The following is a 24,091-nucleotide window of genomic DNA, read 5'->3' on the forward strand; positions in this document are numbered from 1 at the left end:
GGGGTTACCTGAGAGATCTGTGTCATCACTTTTGCAAGGTCAATTTGCTGGTGCTTGCACTTTAATGGTTTGTGTGGAACAAATTAACAGTAGTGGAAACTAACTAAGTACATTTACTCTCACTGTACTCAAGTACAATTGTGATTTTTACTGTAGTAGTCTACTTCCAATTGTCTACTCCAATCCATCTCAAAGGCAAATATTGTACTTTTACTCAAATTACTTGAAAACATTAGTTACTAGTTACTTTGTAGATTTGGATTATTACAAAACCACTTCAGACCTATATTTTGGCAATTTGAAAATAACAGATCTACAAGCTGACAGTGAATTGTTTTACCAGGAGGATGTAACACACATGGATTAAAGCTAAATAAAATCTCACAAGTGAAAATGTTTGTATGACCGAGTCCTACTGTGCGATTTGTGAAACGGTATGAAAGGAGACAAAATATACAAAATACAAAATAATTCACTATGGGAAACAAAGAGCCTACATGAGTACGTTAAGTAGTCAAAATAAATCAGAGACTCTTAGCACATAAATACGTTTATTGCGGACGTACATTTTTTTGGACAGAGCGGAACAGTTGGTTGGTTTAAGGAAACAACATCAGTCATCAACATATCAACTTCATTTACTGAATTTTTCCTAATTTCTGAATGTCATTAAATAATGTTTAATTATTGTGAGAACAGGTAAGCTGGCATGTTTCCATGTATAAGAACCAGTGTCTCCTAACACTCTAGAGTACACATCCATGCTGGAGCTGGATAACGAAGTCCAACGTAGATGTATAGATTTATAAATTAGGCTTTACACCTGCCAGGGATTCACACATTAACAAAGCTCACGGACAAAGGCAAAAGGTCCTTCTACAAGGCTTCTTAACTGACCTGTGGTCCCATCTTAACCACTCTCTGTTTCACATTTTACAGCATCGCTTGGCTTGGCTTGGCATGGCATGTGATGTCAATGCATTTGGGCAAACCCTGACCTAGTGTGAGGTTTAAAAGGAAAACAAGCCTTCATCAAGGCTTTAATGAAGTATCCAATCAACTAACTAACTGAGATAATCCTCCTATAAACCAGTTGGGATAAACAGTACAGTATAACACCAGAAGATATCAATTCAATTCAATCTTTATTTCAGACCCACGGGCGATCCATATCAAATATCAGATAATGAGGTGGAGAAAGACGATTCTGGCTGGTGTGTGTGTGTGTGTGTGTGTGTGTGTGTGTGTGTGTGTGTGTGTGTGTGTGTGTGTGTGTGTGTGTGTGTGTGTGTGTGTGTGTGTGTGTGTGTGTGTGTCTCTCTGAATGTCTCTTGAAATAACCATTGCTAGATGCATCTGATTTGCCTGAGGTGACTGTAGTCTGTGTTTGTTTCCACAGTGCAGTAGCACTGTCCATATGTTCTGTATGCAAGTTTGGATTCATGGTCAATACATATACACTTACGGAACACACACACACACACATCAATTCACGCTGAACTGTGCATGGGCTACTGTATGTGTGTGTGTGTGTGTGTGTTCACGGTTGGCTTTGTATGAAGCGTAGGTAAAGAGATGTGGTGTCTGTTTAGCAGCCGTGTGTGTGTGTGTGTGTGTTCATGGTCGGCAGCGTTGTATGAAGCGTGGGTACAGACACACGTCTCTGATGTGGTGTCTGTTGAGCAGCCAGGTGAGGAAGCGCTCCAGGCCCAGTCCGTATCCACCGTGAGGACAGGTACCGTACTTCCTCTGTAAGAAGACACCAAACATCATCATAAGCATCATTCAGACTTTGTTTACAAGCTCACATGATATGCCGCGATATGACGCGTTGTGAGCTTGTAGATCGTCTATTTTGCACACCACAGTACGACGACGTATAAAATAGTGGTTAATCAGATAAAAAATACATTCAAGTTTCTTCATGTTAAACATGTACGTGTGTTATCGGTTTACTATTTTTACTGTTTTGTTCTGTTATGTTGTTTCAATTGTATTTTTTGTCAGAAAATGACAGACCTCTTTGTCCTCACTACTTGCCACAATGTTTTTTTTATTGTCTGCAAAAAAGTAATAAAGGGATTTGTAAAAAAAAAAAAGGTTTCTTCATGTCGATTTGTTGATATATGGGAAAAGAATATGTATAAAAAACCTTGCTTCTCGATTATAAGTCGTTATTGGTTTTAATATCAATATATTTTTGGCTAATTGTCCAGCCCTATGACAGTGTATAAATTAAGCATGTATAGACAGGAAGAACATATAGGTAGAAACAGGCACACATGCACAGGCTGACGCACTGATGGACAGACACAGTACCTGGTCGTTGTACCAGTAGTAGGGTGTTGGGTCGATTCCTTCTCTCTTGTATCCCTCTAGAAGCTCTTCTGCGTCCCAGATACGCATGGAGCCTCCGACGATCTCGCCCACGTTGGGCATCAACACATCCACCTAAAAAACACACCAGACACGGCAATTAGATCAACACGTCCACCTGAAGCACACCACAGACCACTCAGTCAGTCAGTCAGTCAGTCAGATCATCACGACTGCTGAAAAAAACCTTTGCAGCCAAATCACTACATTAAGTTGGCAGATAGAAATACTGATGCATCATGTTGTGTGTTCCTAGATCAGTATGTGTGAATGAAGGAATTTGGTGCTCAGGAGATAAGATATACGTGCAGTAATGTCTGTGTATGTATGTATGTAATGTACAGCAGTGGTTCTCAAACTTTTTCATGTCAAGGACCCCCTAATTGACACTTATTACCCCGCGGACCCCCATTTGAAAAGATAAGCCAGGGACCCCAATAAGAGAAGGTTTTTACGGCTCTCTAGCAGTGATTCTCAACCTTTTTAATTTCAAGGACCCCCAGTTTGACAAGCATTAGGGCTACGGACCCCCATTTAATGGCATTTCTATCACTTGGACCGCAATTTATATTGTAAAATCTATGTCAATTTAACTCTGAGAGTGTACAAATGTACACTCTCAGAGTTACAGACCCACAAGGGTCCATTTGGTTCCTATCCATCATTTAGCTAGGGACCCCCTGGAACCCCCTCAAGTACCCCTGGGGGTCCCCGGACCCCCACTTTGAGAACAAATTAGGAAAGAGGTTGATAGTGGGAAGCTGTGTGGAATGGTACTACTGGACTTACGGAGAGCATTCGACACGGTGAACCACATTAGACTTCTCAACAAGCTTGAGGCCCTGGGGGCAGACAGGGCAACATGCAAATGGTTTCAATCCTACCTAACGGACCGCGAACAGAGGGTAGAGGGAAATGGTGTTTTGTCAGATTCAAGCATCATGAAATGTGGTGTTCCTCAGGGAAGCATTCTAGGCCCTGCACTGTTTTTGGTATACGTGAATGATATGACAGACGCCTGTAACTGTGATTTGTTCTTGTATGCCGATGATTCTGCTCTGCTGATGTCCCATAAGGAACAATCCACACTGGAGAGTTCCCTGAGTGAGGAATTGACAAAGGTTAATTCCTGGCTTATAGATAATAAGTTATCTTTACACACAGGGAAGTCGGAATCTATTCTATTTGGTTCTAAAATCAAATTAGGAAAGAGCCCTGATTTCAAGGTCAAATTAAATTCTGACTTCATTGAGGCTAAATCATCAGTGAAATACCTGGGTTGTATCTTGGAGGGTAACCTAGATGGCCGAAATATGGCCAGTAAGGTACTGAGCAAAGTCTCCGGACTGACTAAATTTCTGGCAAGGACAGCAAGGTACTTGGATAGGGAGACAAAACAGGTGGTAGCCAATTCTCTTATTATGTGCCATTTTGATTTCGCGTGTACATCTTGGTTTGAGGGCTTATTGAAATCCCTCAAAACAAAGTTACAGTCAGCTCAGAATAGACTGATCAGGGTCATTCTAGGGTTAGGACCCAGAACCCATATAGGTAGGAACCAGTTTAGAGAACTCAACTGGCTCCCAGTAGAATCCAGGGTAATCATGGCCAGATTGACCATGGTTCATAAGATAATATATGGAGAGGTCCCCATATTTTTAAAGACATGTTTTACTCAGAGAAGCGAAGTACACCATTTTTTCACCAGAGCCAGTGTAGCAGACGTGAGCCTTCCGGCTTTTAAAAGTAAAGTAGGCAGGGAATCATTTACTTACATAGGAGCCACACAGTGGAATGACCTCGAAAACAGTGTCAAACTGACAACAAATCTGAGGATTTTTAAATACAAAACTAAATCATGTCTATTAGAAAAGGTTCCCCTATAGAGGGTCTTTAGACTAGGAAAGATAAGGTAGCACTTGTTTGTGTACTGTGTATGTTACTTGTGTTCTTGTATTGTTTGTATGTATGTACTGTGAATGTTACTTGTGTTTTGTATTGTTGTGTAATGTGTACTGTGTCTGTACTGTGTATGTCACTTGGGTCTATGTAGTGTTACATGTGCTGTATTGTAAAGTATTTTTAACGTATTGATTGTTAATTGTTAGAGGACCTCAACGGAAATAAGTCTCAGGACTTTCTTGTGTTATCCTCGAACTGCGGTGACCATGTGGTGATGGCTTTTCAAATAAATCAAATCAAATCAAATCAAAAACCAATGATTTAAAGGAGCTGTTGATGGAAACGGAAAAAAATTCAAGTGGCTCAAGCAACTCAACCTGGGAACAAAGTAAACCAAAGTCACCAATGGTTACAGCCAATACAATACTCTGCTATTGATGTGAACAGACTAACCAATGGTGTGACCGTTTGGTGACCATCTGTGTGTAGCGCTATCCGTGACACTGACATGAACAGAAAGACAAGACCAGTCTCTCACTCTGCTCATCTCTCTTAAGCAGGTTACCATAGCAACGATGAGTCACAACTGTCTTCACCTTCCGTTTCCTGTAGTTTCTCCCTCTCTCTCTCTCTCCCTGTTTCGTTACATTCTTCCTGTCTTTTTTGTTCCTTTCGTCTTTCTGCCCGTGTCTAACATCCGTCTCATTTTGTCTGTCTCCTTTATTGATCTTCTGCAATGTAATATTATTCTCTCGTCTTTCCGTTTTAGTTTGTCTTCCATTTGTAAACTGTATATAAATGTCCCTATATGCGTTTCTTTTGGGTCTTAAAGCTCTGTGTATTAATATGTCTTAATGCTTAAAAGTTGTGTACAGCACTTTGAATTGGCTTGTTGAAATGTGCTGCACAAATGAACTTGCCTTGTCAACCATCAGCCATCCATCTCATAGACTTGTGGACCGTTGGTTACAGACCAAGGGCTTCCATGGAACACGACTTTGGACTACTATTACAATATACTTTTATTATAGCTGGTATTGTTATTGCTGTCATTACAGCGGTTGTTATTGTTGTTGCTTGCATGCCTCTTGTATGTGATTCAGCATTATATTAAAATTGAATATCTGTCTCCATTTCCACTCGCTTCTGTCCACCTTTCTCTCCTTTCTCCATGTCTGTCTGTCTCTAGCAAAATTGCAGATCTACAAGAATAAAATGATGTGACTTTTGTGATGCATTGTGAGCTTATAAATCAGCTATTTGCAGCATGTGACGGCATCATGCGACAGAGCATATTAATTGCATATCTGTTTCCTTGACGCTGGCCCAGAACAGCCAGGAGAGGAAACCCTTTGTTGCTGCCCTACATGCCAGCCGGCATAAAGGGCAGAAAGAAAGTCTCCTTTGTATTCGTCTCCCTCCCTCCCTCTTTAATTCTCTCTCTCCTCTCCAGCCAGGTAGTGAGGTAAGAGACTAAGAGTTCGTACCGATTCGGTCAGGCGCTTGTCGTCAGTACAGCGCTGCATGTAGAAGGATTTGATCTCGGCGGGGAAGCGGCACAGCAGGATGGTCTCATTGATGCTGTCTGTCATCAGCCTCTCCGGAGCCTCTGGGATGTCCTGAAACAGGAAGAACACACAGTGAACTCTATGGAATGTCCTGAAACCAGAACATAAAGGAAAACTGGCAGAAAAAGACTCGCTCGCTGCATAAATATTAAAGAAAACTCCTTAGTCAGAGGCTTAAGAAAATAGCATTTATTTTGTTTGAATTGCTCATAAAAAGCTATGTGCTCATAGTAAGGGGAGTTTGTTTACTCTTGAGTGGGAAAACAATGTTGCACTTTAAGCAAATCGTTTTGGGGACCCTCTAAAAAACCCTTTGGGAACCCCCCTGAACCCACAGGTTGAGTTCTAGGGCACAGCCAAACGCATACCTGCCTGTGCCAGAGAAGCCACTGGCTCCATCTAGTGGTGAGACATAGGTACGACTACTACTACTGCTGCTGCTGCTGCTGCTCATGACCCTTTTCTGAACTGTGTGCAGGTCAACAACCAAAATCAAGCAAATACTTCAATATAAATGGCATTGGAAAGGCCCAAAATCTATGCTCATTAGTCGGGCCAGGCCGAGTCTCAGGTTTCGTGAAAAAAAAGGAAAATAAATTTCAACTGCCCCTAGCGGCCTAACGGTAATAGCAGGGCGGGAATATGCCGTTTTCAATACACGATAGTGCACTTGGTGATACAAGCGCGAAATTTGGCACAGATGTCCTTCATATGACCCTAATTGATAATCAACCTCTGGCCACGCAAAAATCCTAAGATTTCAAGATGGCCACCACCAGTTTTCAAATGGCTGCAACTGGGCCAATGTTTTGGACTATATCACTTTGCTGGGGCTTATTTTAATATATGAGAATATGTTCTGGATGTATTTCTACCAAGTACGATAAAAAATAACATTAGGTTCCAATATGGCGGCATGTTTTCCAATATGGCTGCCGATAAATTGCAGAAATGTGCATCTGTTCATGGTTTATCCACATGAGCTTGTAGTACATGTCTGTGTATTAATTACCATACACGGAATCCATTTATGGAACATTTGAAAGTGATTTATTAGCTTGGTAAAGCTTAGTGCTTACTTTTTGTTTTGTTATAAGTCATTATAAACACATTCTCATTTACAATGGTGGCTGCGCAAGTGACAGGCCAGTTTACTAGCAACTGCAACCACAGAGGGGTGTGCAGATAAGTCCAAACTTATAGCATTTGCAGTGTCCAGAACATGCTTTTTTACATCCACATTGTGTCAGCTTCTGGCATAATTTGGCAAACAGGACTGCACAAGAGTGACTGGCCCTGTCAGGGTCCCCACACATTTTTAGCAATGAATTTCCAAAACTTTTCCAAAACTTTTCCAGAATATTTAGCCCAAATTCCAGGCCTATATAACAATCATTCGGCGCAATAATGTGTCTCTTACTCCTATGTAGAATGCCCAAAGATAGGCAGTGTAGCAAAAATAAAGTTTGAGACATACATTAGGCTGCCGTCACACAGCCCGTTCGGCGAAAAACTACTTATGTTACATATTTCGTGTAATATTATTCATGTTTATGAAAATGTTTTGTTTTAACAAAATCAATAGCCAAAAACAATGCATAGCCAAATATTTTTCCAGGACCCTTGATAAATTCCAGGACCTTTGATGATGTTTGATCAATTTCAAACCTTTTCCAGTACTGGATTTTTTTTTTTTTTTTTTTCAAAATATTTCCAGGAATTTCATGACCGTGGGGACCCTGCCCTGTATATGTCCTGCTTGGAATGCACTTCACTTGCATTCACTTCCTTGTAGGAACTACTTCTATGAAGTTCTATCGTACATGAGTACTATGAACTCCTCAATGACTTGCATATGTTTATCATTTATTGCAAAAGGTGTTGAACCTAATTTGGAGAAGTTGTCTGCCATGCTGACCTTTTTCCCTTTCCATGGAAGGACGAAACTGTGTGGCATCCCCTGAATGCATGAAAGAAGCAAAGACCTGATGACTTTGATTCAATAGCTGATGCAATTTCATGAACAGGGATCCATCTGAGATCCTTCCCTCCTTCCAAAGGCAATCCACAGCTAATTCAAGCCAAGTCTTTGAACAAGTGAAACTGTTATGTCAACAATGTCAGTATCTGAGGCAGAGCTCAGAGGATAGCATCTGACACATCATGATTCGCAGCTCAGATACTGACGTTGTTGTCATAGCAGTTGCACTTGTTCATATTAAGTAAGTCTGAGACTTATTGTCACTATCAGCTGAGAACGCAGGGGTCTTATAGACCCCCTGGTATTGCTGAGGTGGAGCGCCACACTCACTGTACCTACTCATACACTGATCCTGACCGAACCCATGACCATGTGATCCGAAGGTGAAAGCTCTACCAACTGAGCTACCCAGACACAAAGACTTGGCTTGAAAAAGCTGTTGAAGAACCTCAGATGGATCCCCCTTGAAAAAAAATGCATCAGCTATTGGATCAAAGTCATCAGGTCTTTGCTTCTTTCATGCGTTCAGCAGATGCCATACAGTTTTGTCCTTCCACAGAAAGAGAAAAAGGTCAGCACCTGTTTGAGAAAATATCCCTATATACAGTATATATAAGTTTTTGTATTTATTGGTGAACATATTGAAAAGTCTGTTGCCCTAGGTCATTAAAAAGCCACCAAATCACTTTAAAATGTGCTATAAATTGATTCTGGGTATGGTAATTAATACAAATACATGTGCTACAAGCTCATGAATGTACATTAATGCAATTCATCGGCAGCCATATTGGAAAATATGCCGCCATATTGGAACCCAATATATTTTTTTTAATCTTATTTGGTAGAAATACCATCAGAACATATTCTCCTACATTAAAATAAGGGGGAAATCAAAGATTTACAGCCCCAGCAAAGTGATATAGTCCAAAATGTTGGCCCAGTTGCAGCCATTTTGAAAACCGGTGGTGGCCATCTTGAAATCTTAGGATTTTTGCGTGGCCAGAGGTTGATTATCAATTAGGGTCATATGAAGGACATCTGTGCCAAATTTCTCGCTTGTATCACCAAGTGCACTATGGTATCAATTTCCCGCCCTGCTATAAGTGAACATTACCCAGGTATCTAGTTTGTCGCCGTGCGACCTTCCTAGCCCGTTATTAAAGAAAAACGGGCGACGATGGCCAAAACTCAAATAAAAAATCGGCGAAAGTGGCCGTTTTCAAGATGTTTTGGCCATTATCTCTGGAACAGAAGGTCCATTCTGCTCAGTTCAAAGCTTGTTGGGTTTGTCGGGCGTTCGGGCCTAAAAGTATGGTAATAATTCAGGCGGGGCCAAAAACTCTCAGGCCTGTTGAGAACTCTAGTGGAGACTAACAGTAATAGTAGTATTTAGGAACATCACATAACTCATTTCTCTTCCTAACATTTTAATGACATGGGGCTTCGGAACAACTTCACTGAAGAAAATTCTTTAAAACATAGTTGGGAAAATGATCTGAAAACTTTAATACTGGTCTGATCGTCAACTAAATGAGTTGGCGTTCCTTACCTCTCCAAACTCGTAGTATGTGCCGTCATCCTTTTTGATGTCATGCTCTTTAAGCCAATCAATGGCTTCGGTGTACTCCATCCTCTTAAAGGGTCTCTTGGGGGGCTTGAAGTCCTGAAGGATATGAGCAGATTATTGCTATTATTAATATCATAGATTGGCACAAAGACAGTGTGTAAAGGGGGGGAAACGCCATGAAAGTGAATCTAATGAAGGCCGTGTGTGTGTGTGTGTGTGTGTGTGTGTGTGTGTGTGTGTGTGTGTGTGTGTGTGTACACATACTGGGTTCAGGTCATAGAGCAGGGAGGCAGCAGGGGACTTGAGCACACGGTCCACCACATCACACACCAGGTCCTCCAGTCTGTTCAGCAGGTCCTCAAACGACATGAAGGGACATTCAGCCTCAATGTGGGTGTACCTGAGACAGAGAGAGAGGACAGATAAGAGAGAGGAGAATGGCTTCATGTCTTTATTTACCCTAGTCCAGGGGTCCTCAACGTAGAGAGAGATGAAGCAGGGACCCCCTCTATATTGTATAAAATTGTGCTGCAGATTAATTCGTTTTTTTACTTGGTCTGCTCTTTTTTTCCCTCTACACCAAAATGTCTTTGCCAAAAATAGCCGATCTACAAGGCCCACAACACGAGGCGTTGTGGGCAAAAAGAAAAATCATATCACACAAAGATTTGGCGGACCCCCTGTAGTAACTCTGAGGACCCCCTGTTGAAGACCCCTGCCCTAGTCATTACAGAGAAGGAGAGCATCTAGACCAACTTCTCTCAAACCACACACAAACAGCACACCGGTTATTAAAAATAGATTCCACGTTTATTCCATCGACACCCTCCCTTCTCTCAAAGCCTCCCTTTGCTCTCAACTCATTTCCAATAACAAAACCGACCTGCCGATATATCGGTTTGGTCTATTTATCAGCCATTGTTTGACCTTTTAGGTATTTTTTTTCTTTTGGATATCAGTATCTGCAATTATGAAGCTGATGTGTCTAAACATTTTTACAACTTTCAACATGGCGTCTCTATTTTGGGCATAGACAAAACTTTTCAAAAAGGACTCTCCAAAAGCGGGGTCTGACCCAAAAATCTGGCATCGGCCAGGCTCTAATATGCCAGTGGCTCTCAAGTGACAATTTAAGACCTTTTAATACCTTTTTAATACCCAACAAAAAAAAGAAAGACCATTAGTGCATCAAAAGTCATCAACAGACTATACTATAAAAATTGGTCAAACATTGGCCAAATTGTCAAACAATATAAGAGGTAAATATTGTGAAAATAGCAGATCTACAAGCTCACAACGCCTCACTTTGCGAGGCGTTGTGAGCTTGTAGATCTGCTATTTTAACAATATTTATCTGTGGAGCCGAGTCAAACTACATTGAATGCAACTCCTACAATTCCAAGTGCTTGTCATGGTCCCCCGTTCAAATATGATTACTTTAGGGGGGGGAAAGGTTGAGAACCACTGCTCTATGCAGTATTCTTCTCTCATCATGACCCACTCTCTGAACACCATTTTCTGCCCCAACTGAACCCTCATCAACTCACTCGGCCAGATGTCTGCGCGTGCGGGACAGCTCGGCGCGGTAGGACTGGGCGATGCAGAAGGTGTCTCCCAGCGCGGGGATGCAGGTCTCCAGGTAGAGCTGGGAGGACTGGGTCAGGTACGCCTCCTCCCCAAAGTAGTTGAGGTTGAACAGCGTGGAGCCGCCCTCCACTTGGGTCTGGACAAAGGTGGGAGGGGTGATCTAGAGAGGGGAAGGGGCGGGGAGGAAGGAAACTAGGAGTTTAGAGCTAAATACACTGCCCACGAAACTTAACTTTGGTTGATTATTTCTCCCCTTTAATAATACCCATTGGTATTGTGTTTTATATCATTTTTATCGTTGATTAGTCACCTTTGCAACGAGGTACAGCTTGTAAGGATTGGGCATTCGTGGAATGAGCGACACAGCTAAAACGTGTGGGTAGCGCCCCCCAAAAAACATTTGCCAAAATCACCCAATATGCTTCCGTTGGTATTCTCTCTCGTACACACAAGCACACAACTGCTGGCAGGGTGTGTGCTGGCAGGTCTCTCAAAACCAGTCACAGCTGAGTGACTGGCACCTGAACATGGGTTCTGCAACTTTGTTGAGTTTGTGTGTATGCACCAAGCAGCAAAACACTGCCCCCATGGAAAGATGCCACGTTTGTCCCTTCAGGATAAGACCCATGGTGCAATAAGGCAAGTGGAAGCTGGTGTTCCGTTACGCAGAGTGGCAGCATTATTTGGTGTCAGCCCTGGTACCTGGTAAACGTAGGACCAAGTCCTGTGAGACTGGTGAAGTCAAAGGAAGACAACAACCCAAGAAGACCGGTTCCTCACCCTTGCGTCACTGAGTAACCCACAGGTTTTCTTCCAGAGATTTACAGGCAAGATTTGAACAACGGTACCAAAGACAGATGTCAAAGTTGCAGAACCCATGCTCTGGTGTGTGCCAGTCACACACACCTGTGACTGGCACACACCTGCCTGCAAATGGTACCAGGGCTGACACCAAATAATGCATAAGCTGCGCGACGGAACACCGTGCTATGTTCATGCAGGTGTACTATGCTCAAGTACCGTACTTGAGTAAATGTACTTAGTTACTTTACACCAGTGGTTCTCAAACTTTCCCATGTCAAGGACCCCCAAATCGACACTTATTAGCCCACGGACCCCCACTTGAAACAATATGCCAGGGACCCCCATAAGAGAAGATTTTTTACGGCTCTAGCAGTGATTCTCAACCATTTTAATTTCAAGGACCCCCCAGTATGACCTGCATTAGGCTACGGACTCCATTTAATGGCATTTATGTCTCTGGGACCCCAATTTATATCGTAAAATCAATGTTAATTTAACTCTGAGAGTGTACAAATGAGTGTACAAATGTACTTACAGCCCTGTAAGGGTCCATTTGGTTCCTAACTATCTATCACAGGGGTCTTCAACGTTTTCAGCCCAAGGACCACCTAGTTGAGAGAGAGATGGAGCAGGGACCCCCTCTATATTGTCTGAAATTGTGTTTCAGATGAAAAAATGTTATGTTTACTTGGTCTTCTCTTCACCTATACCTCTTTGCCAAAAATAGCCGATCTACAAGCTCACAACGCCTGCTATTTTTGGCTAAAGTTCACCTCAGAAAAGGGATGGGGTTAAGGTAAAAAAAAAATCATATCACACAAAGATTTGGCGGACCCCCTGTAGTAACTCTGAGGACCCCCCCGAGGGGTCCCGGACCCCCTGTTGAAGACCCCTGATCTATCATTTAGCTGAGGACCCCCTGGAACTCCCTCAAGGACCCCACCCCTGGGGGTCCCCCGGACCCCACTTTGAGAACCCCATCCCGGGTTCCTCACCTCACAGTATCCGCGGCTGAAGAAGTGTTCCCTGAAGCAGTGTGTGACGGCGGAGCGCACCCGGAGGATCTTGGACACGCTCTCTCCTCTGATCATCATGTGGCGGTTGTTCAGCTGCACGTCCACGTCCGACTCCTCGTTGATCAGGTTGTCGGCGCCGCCCGCCGGGGCCAGGCCAATCAGCTCCCAGAAGTCGCAGTTCAGCTCGTGGCCGCCGGGAGCCTATTGGGGGAGGACGGGGAGGTCGGTACAATTAATGCAATAAACAGTCTACTGTTCATTCCCCACATTAACCAATCTTTTATCAGATCGTTTATCGTTTCCTAAACCCTGGCATCGGTCAAGTGCTGCTGCTGCTTATCTTATGTACATTTACCTGTTTGCCCTCTGGTACGGCTGTTACCGTTCCATACAGAGCCACTGTGCTCTCTGTGGACAGCACCAAGGCATTGTAGCAATGACACTGAAACACAGCAAGGAAGAAAAATCATGTTATAAAATACAGTAAGAATCTCCAACAGTAATTGTTCAAGTTGTTTCCATGACACATAAGGAAGTAATGCAGATGAACTAGCAAGAGGTGAGGCAATGGAGGAGTTACACAAAGAAAAATAATAATAGAATAGAATATATAAATAACAATTAGTAAATTATTTGAAAGATAGGGGGAACTAAATCAACAGCATACATTCCTAGTTGTTTTTTTTATAATCCAATTAACATTGTGGTCACATGAATGACGAAGTTAATAGAAATTATACACAAATTCAAATAAATGAGTTTAATTAATAAAGGATGGAAATACCAGTTTATCATTCAGAACACATTGGAGGTAACCACTGCCATCTCTCAGGATGATGAACAGCAGGTTCTTTCCTAAGAAGAAAGAGGGGTAACATTCAGTAAGGAAGACGCAATACAAGTTCAAGTTCAACCTCATGTCACACCAATATTTCACTGCACGTACTTGCATAAGCAACGGACAATTAAACCTTGTCCATTGTCATGTGTATTATAATACTTGGGTTCTGGCCTTAACATTAAGGACACAGCATGCCAAACACAACATAAAACTCTACAAACCTAAACAGACGGTGTACACAATGCACCCATATGTATACATTATGCATAATGTACAGTACAGTAAAGTAAACTGTTGCAGAGATGGGTGGTGGTGTGTGATTTGATGCTCTGGTAATGTTTAAAGTATGAAAGATTGAACAATCAAACATGTCTTTTCAAGCCCTAGTTTCACAAAGTTAACGTCGAAGCAACAGAGATTGTTACAAAAACAAAGAATACAAATTCTCTATTGAATTTATGCAGTGGAATTTGGATTTTTCTGACATATGCTCCGAGCAATACTCCATGAGTCTGGTGCATGGTCTTATTATTTTACCTTGTTTTCTCAGTCGATGAACCCATCCAAACACCTTCACTCTCTGACCTCGCATGGGTTCCATGCCGCCGATCTTCACCTGGATAAACAATGAAAAAATAAAGAAGGTATGTAAGAAATCATGATTAAATATTTAACAATTAGGCAGACAGACATGCTTGCAGTTTGACGACAGATACACACACAAATACAGTCATGCCATGCAGTTCTCTTGGCCTGTACTGTCTGTGTCCACGTTTCATACACACAGTCAACGCTGCACATAACATAAATGCACACAGATCACACAAGTAGAACCAAATTTGGTTCTATTTGTATGCTCTCAGAGTTACAGCTCCATAAGGGTCCATTTGGTACCTACTGTAACTACATGAATCATTTTGCTGGGAGGGGACCCCCTGGAACCCCACTATGAGAACCACTGGACTAACGGACAGCCATGAAAAGAGACAAGAGGCAAATTAACCAACACAGACAAAGCAACAGAAAGACCAACATACCGTTTTTGCCTCAGGCAGGCTAGGATCCATCTCCACGACGATTTTCTTGGCGTCTTCCAAGTTCTTTTCCCTCCTCTCGCCGTCCACGGCCTGTGGGTCCCACAGGAAACATCACTTTATATGCCATTTTGGAATATTATTTAACCACATGAGCCCTAGCATCTGTATTCTGGGCATGTGATAACAGGCAAACAATGTATCACATTTCAACATGTTGAGAGCTTGTACATCGGCTATTTTTGGCAAAGATATTCGGTACATCATAGTTTTTTCCGCTGATTATGACATGCCCAACATAGGGATGCTAGGAGGTTAAGCTTGTAGGCTAGAGCTTTCATCAGCAAATAAGAATTTAAGATCAAACTGTGCTTGCTTGACACAAAAATGTTTTTTTGTCTGGATACAAACATACCAGATAATGATTCATTACCAAGAATGAACCACTTTTATCACCCAACATGTACCCCTAACCAAAAATATGCCTATTATAGAGCATTTGAGCAGCTGTTTTGGTTGCATGATGCCTGCTTACATATTGACACATACCTCCTTCTTGTCTTTGGCACCAGTTTTCTGCTGCTCACGGTTGAAGGCTTTCTTGGCATTCTTCATCCCGGTCTTGGAAATAAGGGCCCAGCGCTGCAGGGATGGGAGGGGAGGAGGAGAAATTGAACACTTGATCAACAACAGCACTAGAAACATGTAGGTAGGGTGGGCGTGTGGACAAAATCAAATATCACGATATTGTTTTACCAAATACTTCTACCGGATATCAATTTTGGGATGATATCAATTGTTTTTGTAATTTTTCAAATTTCTTTGAAAATAGCTAAAATAGTATATACATAAGATGGACATCGCCCATTAATACTTTGTTTCTCCTTACCTCTTCTTCCTTCTGTGAGTCCACATAGATGGTCGGGAAAGGCTCCTTCCCAACAAACAGCAGAGCCTGTGGAAATAAGATGTGAAAATGGGCTCAGGTCATTAACATTTGTAAAATTAAACTGTAAGAAGTACAAGGGTCAGAACCATACTTGTCACGACACGGATGAAGTGCAAAGGCAAAAAAAAAAGAAAAAAAAGAGAGACACGCACTAAGAAGAGTACAAAAGTTTTTGTAGATGCGGCAGATGCGTCAAAGGTCTCTTAATAATGAGAAGGCTATGTATATACAGCAATAGGGAATATAAGTATCATTTATACGGTTTGTTCATTTCTCATGAAAAACTCTATTACAGGATTCCAAATTTGAGTGAAAATGTGAATCCTGTTATTGCTTGAAAACCTCAGCTTTTACAAATGCAACACATTCATTAACTCTCTTATCCAGATCGCATACGTTGGTACATGGTCTAACTTCCAGTTAAGGAGAATCATAAACACAACCTTTTATAACATTACAACATAACCACATGTGACATGGGGGGACAGGGGTTGTAAATGTAACAATGTCAATTTATTTACATTGTCCCTGACATATAATCAAACAATGGTTTGCTACCTTCAGACTGGTCTTGAAGGGCTTCTGCTCGCTTCCGTCTCCATCCTGGTCACTGCCCTCTTTGTCTGATACATACAGCTCCCCTGTAGAAACACAAGCAGATACAGATTAGGGTAAAGTAATTATCTCATTATTCTATAATCTATTACCCTTTTCAATGAATCGCATAATCAAGAACTAAGCATGTTTATCATAGTTTTAGATTATTTATATATCAACCCATTGAGGCCTGAGGTTCCGATTCTGCAAAATGTCTTCTAAATCCTAACAGTTTTCTGTTTCTATAATCAGTGGTTTTCAAACTTTTTCATGTCAAGGACCCCCCAAATGATATGAATTTGGCCGCCGACCCCCATCTCAAAATATGTTGTTCCAGGGACCCCGAGAAGCAAAGATTTGAGTTAATGTTTGCTTTAAAAGAATATATATATATATTCAAAGATTTGCACACATTTTCCCGATTTTTCAAAAATAGCAGATCTACAAGCTCTATGGGCTTGTAGATCTGCTATTTTTGAATGGCTAAAGTGTAAAATAATGCTTTTCAGCTCAAATGAAAAAGTGACACAGATGCGTTTCAGGTCTTAATCTTATGCCCAAAATAGGGATTGATTATTAATTGATAATTTGATCAACATATGGAATATAGATATTTTTTTATAATAGATTCAATTAATTAGTTCAGGGGTTTTCAACTGATTGTGAACCAGGGGCCACCACCATGACTAAGAATCAACCTGGGGACCACTGTTGTGTTGGGTGGGGATATGGGCTAAGATTAGGGCTTTTGGTAACACTTGCTATGCATTCCATGTCTATAATGCATTATTATCACCTCATAACACTGCACGATTATAGTTATAAGAACAAAAATATGCATAACCCTTTTATAAGACGGTTTCTCAAACAATGGTCCATGGACAAATGTTCTTAAATAATAACTGAAATATTATGCTAGTGAGCATTCCAGCTTACTTTATCCATGCAGCCTTCTATATCAAACACATGTTAACTGATATACTGATTTGTAACTTATGTATGAGTGAGCAGACACATGCTATTCCATGGGCACATTTCCTAATAATGATAACCAAGGCAATCCGGTAGACTTCCCTTTCTTGAGATTCTAATTCCCTTTCCTGTGGAAGTTCTTGACCTCCTACTTTCCAGTAAATGCTGTCAACAACATTGACGCGTCATCATCATAGGTCACCAGATCATCGAGTGAACCGTTTCTCAACTAGTGGTCCATGGAATGATTACGGGTGGTCCATGTCTGTCTCTTCTTGGCTAATGTGGAGTCTCATGTCATTTTCTGGCTCAAACCTTGCCCTGTACATATTCTTCAGGTACGCCAGCATTAAGATACTACGGTCACAGAGATACGTAGTTACAAGAGGTCAAATACATGTTGCCTTTAGTGTAAACTCGGGTAATTCTGCCTTACTCATCCAGAACTTCACAAGGGACTGCGTTTCATGTGCCTAGATCTTGACGTGTCAATAGGTTGATCCTTGTTTGTAGTTGTTAAGCTTGAAGTACTTTTGGAATTGAAGCATAAGCCTCCAGAAAGGACCGCTGATAATGATGATGATGTCTTTAATTCCTCTGTCCACAAATACCAAGTTACTAAGTTTATCCAAAATGAAACATAATGAAAATAAATCAATAAAACAATCTTCACTTTCCTACATTACTGAATGCATGATCAGGGACCACATACAATACCTCCACGGACCACCAGTGGTCCACGGACCACCAGTTAAAACCCCTGAATTAGTTCGATTAACTGTTGCACCCCAATACAGATCCTTTCATTAGCACACAAAAGACATGACAGGTGGGCTTCATGTTCATGGCATTCATCTCAGGTTAAACACAGAATGAATGGTTTCACCAACATCATTGAAAAGAGCATGTTTACTGTGACTGTTTCGAAGCAAAACAAAGCGCACAGCGGCGTTGGGATACCATCGGCTCACGTTTTCAGAATGTGGCATAGGCCACCCTTCCCTGTTCCGGTTCTGTTTCTCATAGTTGTGTTAGATTGGCTTGACAGTAGATTTGAACCGGAAACATAATGACACCTTTGTATGGAAACACCCATTATGATGATACCTTCAATCCTTCATTATGCGTTACTGGTTCAAATCAGCTGCTGAGCCAATCAAAGACAGTGAAACAGGACGACGGTGCAGTTATGCACAGAGCCTACAGTATAAACCAGGGGTAGGCAACCTTCGGCACAGGTGCCTACATTGGCACAGGGGAGGGCGATCACTGGCACACTGGCATAAGTGTGTGAGAGACAATGTTTCTTTTAAAATATAATATTTTTAAGTCAATTAAATTACGTTCCCTCACATCGTTCTGTATGCAAATTAAACCCTGCACCTAATTCTACATTCATTCAAACTCTGAACTCTGACTGGGGAGGGAGTCTGGTTATTGCTCTGAGTCTAATGTTCATTACATTCTCATGTGAAAGAAAACATTTCAAAATGTTTTATAAAAATAAAGGTTGTTATGCATGGTCGATCTTCTGTTGGAAATATTTTTATTTTGATGTGGTGTCCTAATTATGGCAGACCGACTATCAAGAAAAAAAAAATGTGTCACTTTGTGTCAAAAAGGTTGCTGACCCCTGCTATACACCATGCTCTCCCATACAACAGAAAGTCAGAAACTCTCTCCTGAAAATCACCAACACAATAATTGGCCTGGATCAGGAAATGTGTGCTATGTCACCTTCTGAAAACTGCACGAGACGATAATTCTGTTTGCCCTGTTACTGTTTGGAAAAAAAGTGATATCGTTATCAGTTTTCAAATTATGCTGTTGCTTTGATTTAAACCAGCGGTCTGGGGACCACCAGTGGTCCTTGAGGGGGTTCCAGGGGGTCCCCAGCTAAAGGTGTTAATACATTTTCACCCCTTTATCCATATTGTATACGTTGGCTATTGGATTTTCAAAAAATCTTGTAAGTGTCTGAAGACTTTTTTTAAATTTTGATCACAAATCTGCTCTTCTGGGGGTCCCTGGCACAAAACATTTTCAGCGGCCAAATGTATATCAATTTAGTGGTCCTTGGCATGAAAAAGGTTGAAAAACACTGATTTAAACTGCATGAGCATGTGTGTTTAGGAGTTATCTGATAACCTGAACCAGTATGGATAAAAAAAAGTGTACATTTGAAGGGTCCTCCTTATGCTGTGTACTGTACAGACAAAAGTGGCATCAAATTATCAACTTAACTCATCTTCAGGTATTTTACCTCCCTCGTCAACTTATAACAAATTGTGATGATGTTGTCAGATTCCACTTTCTTTTGCTTATAATATAATAAAGTGGGAGGGGGGTTAGTTGGTTTCGTTTTCCTTCGAACCGAAATTAACCTAACATGTGTTAACCCTTGCATTTGTTTCAAGAAGCCTTGACTAAAGTCTGAAAATAAAATAAAATAAAAGGTGTTTCTCTCTCATGGTTTTGTTGGTTACAACCAACATGGCTCTAGAGTTAAAAAAAAACAAGGGCTCACATCACTTCATCAACAGCAAATGCAGCATCAGCTAGCCACCTCGCAATTAGCCATAGTTCACGTGACGTCATGGCGGAACTTCAACCTGGTTTTGTCAGTTTCTCTATTTACAACCCGTACATCTACATAAACGTTAGGATTTCAAATAAAAAGTGCTTAACCCATGGCCACGGATGTAACAAGTTGAAACGGCTGGGTCTAAGTACCCGTATCTTCCTTATTGTTCAATAAAAAAGGATTTTAATCCGATCGGCGGCCATTTTCTTATAGAGTTACTATGTATCAAGAGTGCAGTACACCTCCCAACCGATGGGGTCGCATAGTTGAAAGCATATGGAGAAAATTCGGAGATAATGGCCACCAATCGGATTAAAATGCTTTTTATTGAACGATAGGGAATATACGGGTACTTAGACCCACCCGTTTCAACTCGTTACAACCGTGACCGTGGGGTCGGCACTTTGTATTTGAAATCTGAACGTTTATGTAGATGTACGGGTTTTAAATGGAGAAAGTGCCGAAACCAGGTTGAAGTTCCGCCATGACTGTCATGATATGACAGTCTTGTTTCATGGCTAAATCTGATGCAACCATTGACACAGTAAAATCCAGAGTGTTCTTCATTTAACTCTTGATTGGTGTACACACGTACGCCAACTTTTTTTGTAAACATTTAACACTCTCAGGTTTACAGCAGAATGAATAATAAATATTTGTAACCATACGCCCATTGAGTTCAACAGCTAGCCGCGTGCTACTAGGTTCAAGTTGACAGTTACACTGGAATTGTTGACCCATTGACTATGGTGACTCCAGGGGGCGCCGTTTCAATGGGGCTACTATGATAAATACATATCAACAAACACCATTTCTCCAAAGTGCCTCTGAATCAGTGGTTGCATGTGTTGGACAACAACCTCAAATGTCATCCGAAACACTTCAACAGCGAGGCGAGTAGTCGCAGAAATAGACGAGTCACCGATTCAGGCGTAACACTTAGCGTTAGCCACCCGGACTGATGCAATACTAAAACGTCTCACACCTGACCCAACACACATCCTCTCCTCCTCTCTTACCCACTGCCAGCTGTTCCGCACCTTTTGTTATGCCTTCTGCCATGACTGGCCAAAGAACACTCCAGCAAATAACTAAAAGGAAACCGAATTAAATGCGTTTTAAAACCGATGAATGAATGACAACTGTCACTGCCAAGCCAGCCTTGCTCCTTCACGCGAGTTCTGAGGTTCACGTCAGCTTCCGCCGGGCGTGAGGGGCGTCACCACAACCAGGCTGTGAAAGCCTGGGTTTCTATTCACTGCTCAGTGCTGAGATCCGGTCTAGAGCCCGCCTACCATGTCCTGTAATTCGCACGTACACATACATGGGCGCACGCAGACCGTCTCCTTAGCCGCTGTAGACCGGATCTGCAACCTATAGCTGCTGATTTAAAATTGAGCTGATTTTGGCTTTAAAATATTCCGATTTTCCATTGAATCAAGAAGAATCCAGGTCAAATATAGCTGCAAGCAGAAATGCCTTGCATTGCAACTCATTGTGAGCTTGTAGATCTGCTATTCTCAAAATATGTTTATACATTTTCTACATTCTAAAACTTGTGAAATGGATACTTTATATTTTTGGTACTTCATGGAATTTTACTTGTAACAGAGTGTTTCTATATTGCAGTATTGTTACTTTTTTTCTTAAGTAATAAATGTGAGTACTTTTTCCACCACTGAGACCACTCTCCACTTTTTTTGTGACACACTGACACTGTTGCCACAAATAGTATTCTGCATGTAACACATGTTATATTAGTATACAAATAACCTGAACTAGATTGAATCAATTTGGAATGGCTTGTATCAATGGCTTTAGTAAAAAAGAAGGGGGAAAAAATACATTATATGTTCTGAAATCAGACATTTTCCAGCCTGTTCACCATGAAAAACAATGACAACAGGTTGCATACCATATGGCTTTTAATTGAGGGTCACACGTAGGCCTCAATCAACCAAAATGATGAAGAAGCATTGTCTTGCATTATTAATGACGATATTCTGGGTGATTCCTCATATTCTGGGTGATTCCTCCGAGTGTTTTACTCAAGGACCTGTGTAAGAAGCACATACAGTAAACACATTATTACACACCAAAGGACAAATAATTGACTCACTCATGACTTTATGTCAATTATTGGACAGCTATTGCTGTTATTGAAGGGAGCATACTGTGATATACTGGCATATTGCTCATCGTAATAGAGTTTCTTTGTTTTTTCCTTTTCAGTCTCTTTTTTAGTTTCTAAAGTTTCACAAATCTCTCTATGCTGGACAGTTTCAAATAATAATACATCAAATGCCTTAGAAGTGATCTACAAGCGTGTTGTGAGCTTGTAGATGGTCTATTTTCAAACATTTTAGTATTTCTACTTTTGGTACTTTAATTACATTTTGATACCAATACTTTTGTACTTTTACTCAAGTAAATGTTTAATTCCGGACTTTCACCTGTAACAGAGTACTTCTACATTGCAGTATTGATACTTTTACTTAAGTAAAACGTTTGAGTACTTTTTCCACCACTGATGAAATAAACAAATATGTAAAATAAAGGCTCACTCATCAGTCACTAGGCAGATCAGCCGTGTCTTCTACGTGGTCCCCCGTTGAATGCACTGCCAGTCCGCCTTGATGCACCAATCCCATTGACTGCATCGGGCATCCAGCCTCACCAGGCGCCACAACCTTCTCTGTGATATCTTGCAGTTTCCGGTTACAGCCAATTTCCCGTTACAGCTAACAGGGAGGAGAGAGAAGTTAGAACATATTCTGTGCGTGCGTGCGTGTGTCAGTGGTGGAAAAAGTACTCAAATCTTTTGCATAAGTAAAAGTATCAATGTATCAATACTGCAATGTAGAAATACTCTGTTACGAGTAAAAGTCCAGAATTCAAAATGTACTTGAGTAAAAGTACAAAAGTCTTTGGTATCAAAATGTATTTAAAGTACCAAAAGTAGAAAGTATTCATTATGAAGAAAGTCATAATTTCACGTTTTCAAATCACGTTTTCAAATCTATCTATCATTGTGATCTGCTATTTTCAAATCGCCGAAATATATATAGGGCTGAAGTGGTTATTGTTTTGTAATAATAATCAAAATCAAAATCTAAGTTGTCAAATAATTGTAGTGGAGTAAAAGTATAATATTTGCCTCTGAGATGTAGTGGAGTAGAAGTAAAAGTACTGACATTTGGAAATACTCCAGTAAAGTAAAAGTACCAAAATGTTTTACTTAAGTACAGTACTTGTGTGTGTGTGTGTGTGTGTGCGTGTGCGTGCGTGCGTGCGTGCGTGCGTGCGTGCGTGCGTGCGTGCGTGCGTGTTTTCTTACAGATGCGTAATCCAATCTGAAACTTTACGTCCACAGTTAGTGCCGTACGTGTCCCACATGAATTCACGGTCCCTCCGGTATCCATACATGACTGATGTGATGACGATTTTAGACGTCATCGGTTCTGCAGAGAAGAACCAGTTAGTAAAACAAACATCCCATCAATCGCTTCAGATTAAATATCTTAAATAAGTCCCTGTCCGCACAAGCATGGATATTTTGCAAATATATTTATGCCTCTCTTCCACACGCAACACTATTTAAAGTCACTAAAACACTTCATTTTGTTTATACCCATTAGGCCTATTGCTCTTCATAATGAGCATGCACATGCAACAACAACAATAATGGCTGTTTCTGTGTTGATTTGATTTGATTGTATTAGACGTTATACAGGAAAAAAACGCTACATTATGTTCATCGGAGAAACGTCACATAAAAGTATTGCAACTTATTTTCATTGTGGTCCTTGTCTGAGACAAACAACATTGCAACAAAATACATACACGTAGACAGTAAAGTAATAAACTAGACGCGTCGCAATTCTGGGAAATTGCAAAGTGTGGTTGTGCCGACGCCGGTCGCGGCCGCCGAGACTCGAGGAATACGCCTGGAGGAATACCGTCGGAGGCCGCGCGACGTGCGATTCGAATTCGGTGCCGATCGGATCCCGCGTTCGTGACACCTGCCGTTTTGATTTGAGGAAATAGGCACCTCCCACTAAAGAAACAGGCCCCTCCCACAAATGTAGCGGGCCAATGACATGAGATCACTTGCTTTTCTTTTTGAGAGAACTGATCCCCCCAAAAATCATGTTTTTGCATCAAACGGTTACATTTTGCGCATTTGTGGCGCCTCCTATGGATCAAAGTGGAAATGCTTTTAGGGATTCGTTAAGTAAACCACCCTCGACATGTGATTCAAATTTGGGATTGACGGGACGTTTCGTTCGTGATTTTTGGCATTCTTTGTAAAA

General features: G+C 41.2%; 1 protein-coding gene across 2 annotated transcripts; it reads right to left on the reverse strand.

Moving 5' to 3' along the window:
- Positions 1–1,576: 1,576 nt before the first annotated feature.
- nars1 (asparaginyl-tRNA synthetase 1) lies at positions 1,577–20,964 on the reverse strand. 2 transcript variants are annotated; one of them, XM_084046778.1, is made up of 15 exons: positions 20,819–20,964; positions 16,184–16,266; positions 15,566–15,631; positions 15,226–15,318; positions 14,680–14,769; positions 14,180–14,258; positions 13,586–13,656; positions 13,157–13,243; positions 12,781–13,002; positions 10,942–11,141; positions 9,659–9,794; positions 9,377–9,490; positions 5,766–5,897; positions 2,320–2,451; positions 1,577–1,749 (listed from the first exon to the last, which is right to left on the reverse strand). In XM_084046778.1, the coding sequence occupies exons 1-15, from the start codon at positions 20,838–20,840 to the stop codon at positions 1,618–1,620; spliced, it is 1,659 nt and encodes a 552-aa protein (XP_083902904.1). In that variant the 5' UTR covers positions 20,841–20,964; the 3' UTR covers positions 1,577–1,617. The 2 variants fall into 2 exon arrangements, with proteins under 2 accessions (XP_083902904.1, XP_083902903.1); XM_084046777.1 differs by having other exon boundaries at positions 20,798–20,964.
- Positions 20,965–24,091: the final 3,127 nt, after the last annotated feature.

Source organism: Gymnoscopelus microlampas, assembly GCF_963454915.1.
Source record: "Gymnoscopelus microlampas genome assembly, chromosome: 21".
NCBI classification, from domain to species: domain Eukaryota; kingdom Metazoa; phylum Chordata; class Actinopteri; order Myctophiformes; family Myctophidae; genus Gymnoscopelus; species Gymnoscopelus microlampas.

Coding starts and splice junctions, on each gene's coding strand:
- nars1 (XM_084046777.1), bottom strand. CDS start 20,840: ATGGCAGAAGGCATAACAAAAGGTGCGGAACAGCTGGCAGTGG. Junction 14,770..15,225: donor GTGCCAAAGACAAGAAGGAG/GTATGTGTCAAT, acceptor TGGGACCCACAG/GCCGTGGACGGCGAGAGGAG. Junction 13,244..13,585: donor GTGTTCTGAATGATAAACTG/GTATTTCCATCC, acceptor GCTGTGTTTCAG/TGTCATTGCTACAATGCCTT.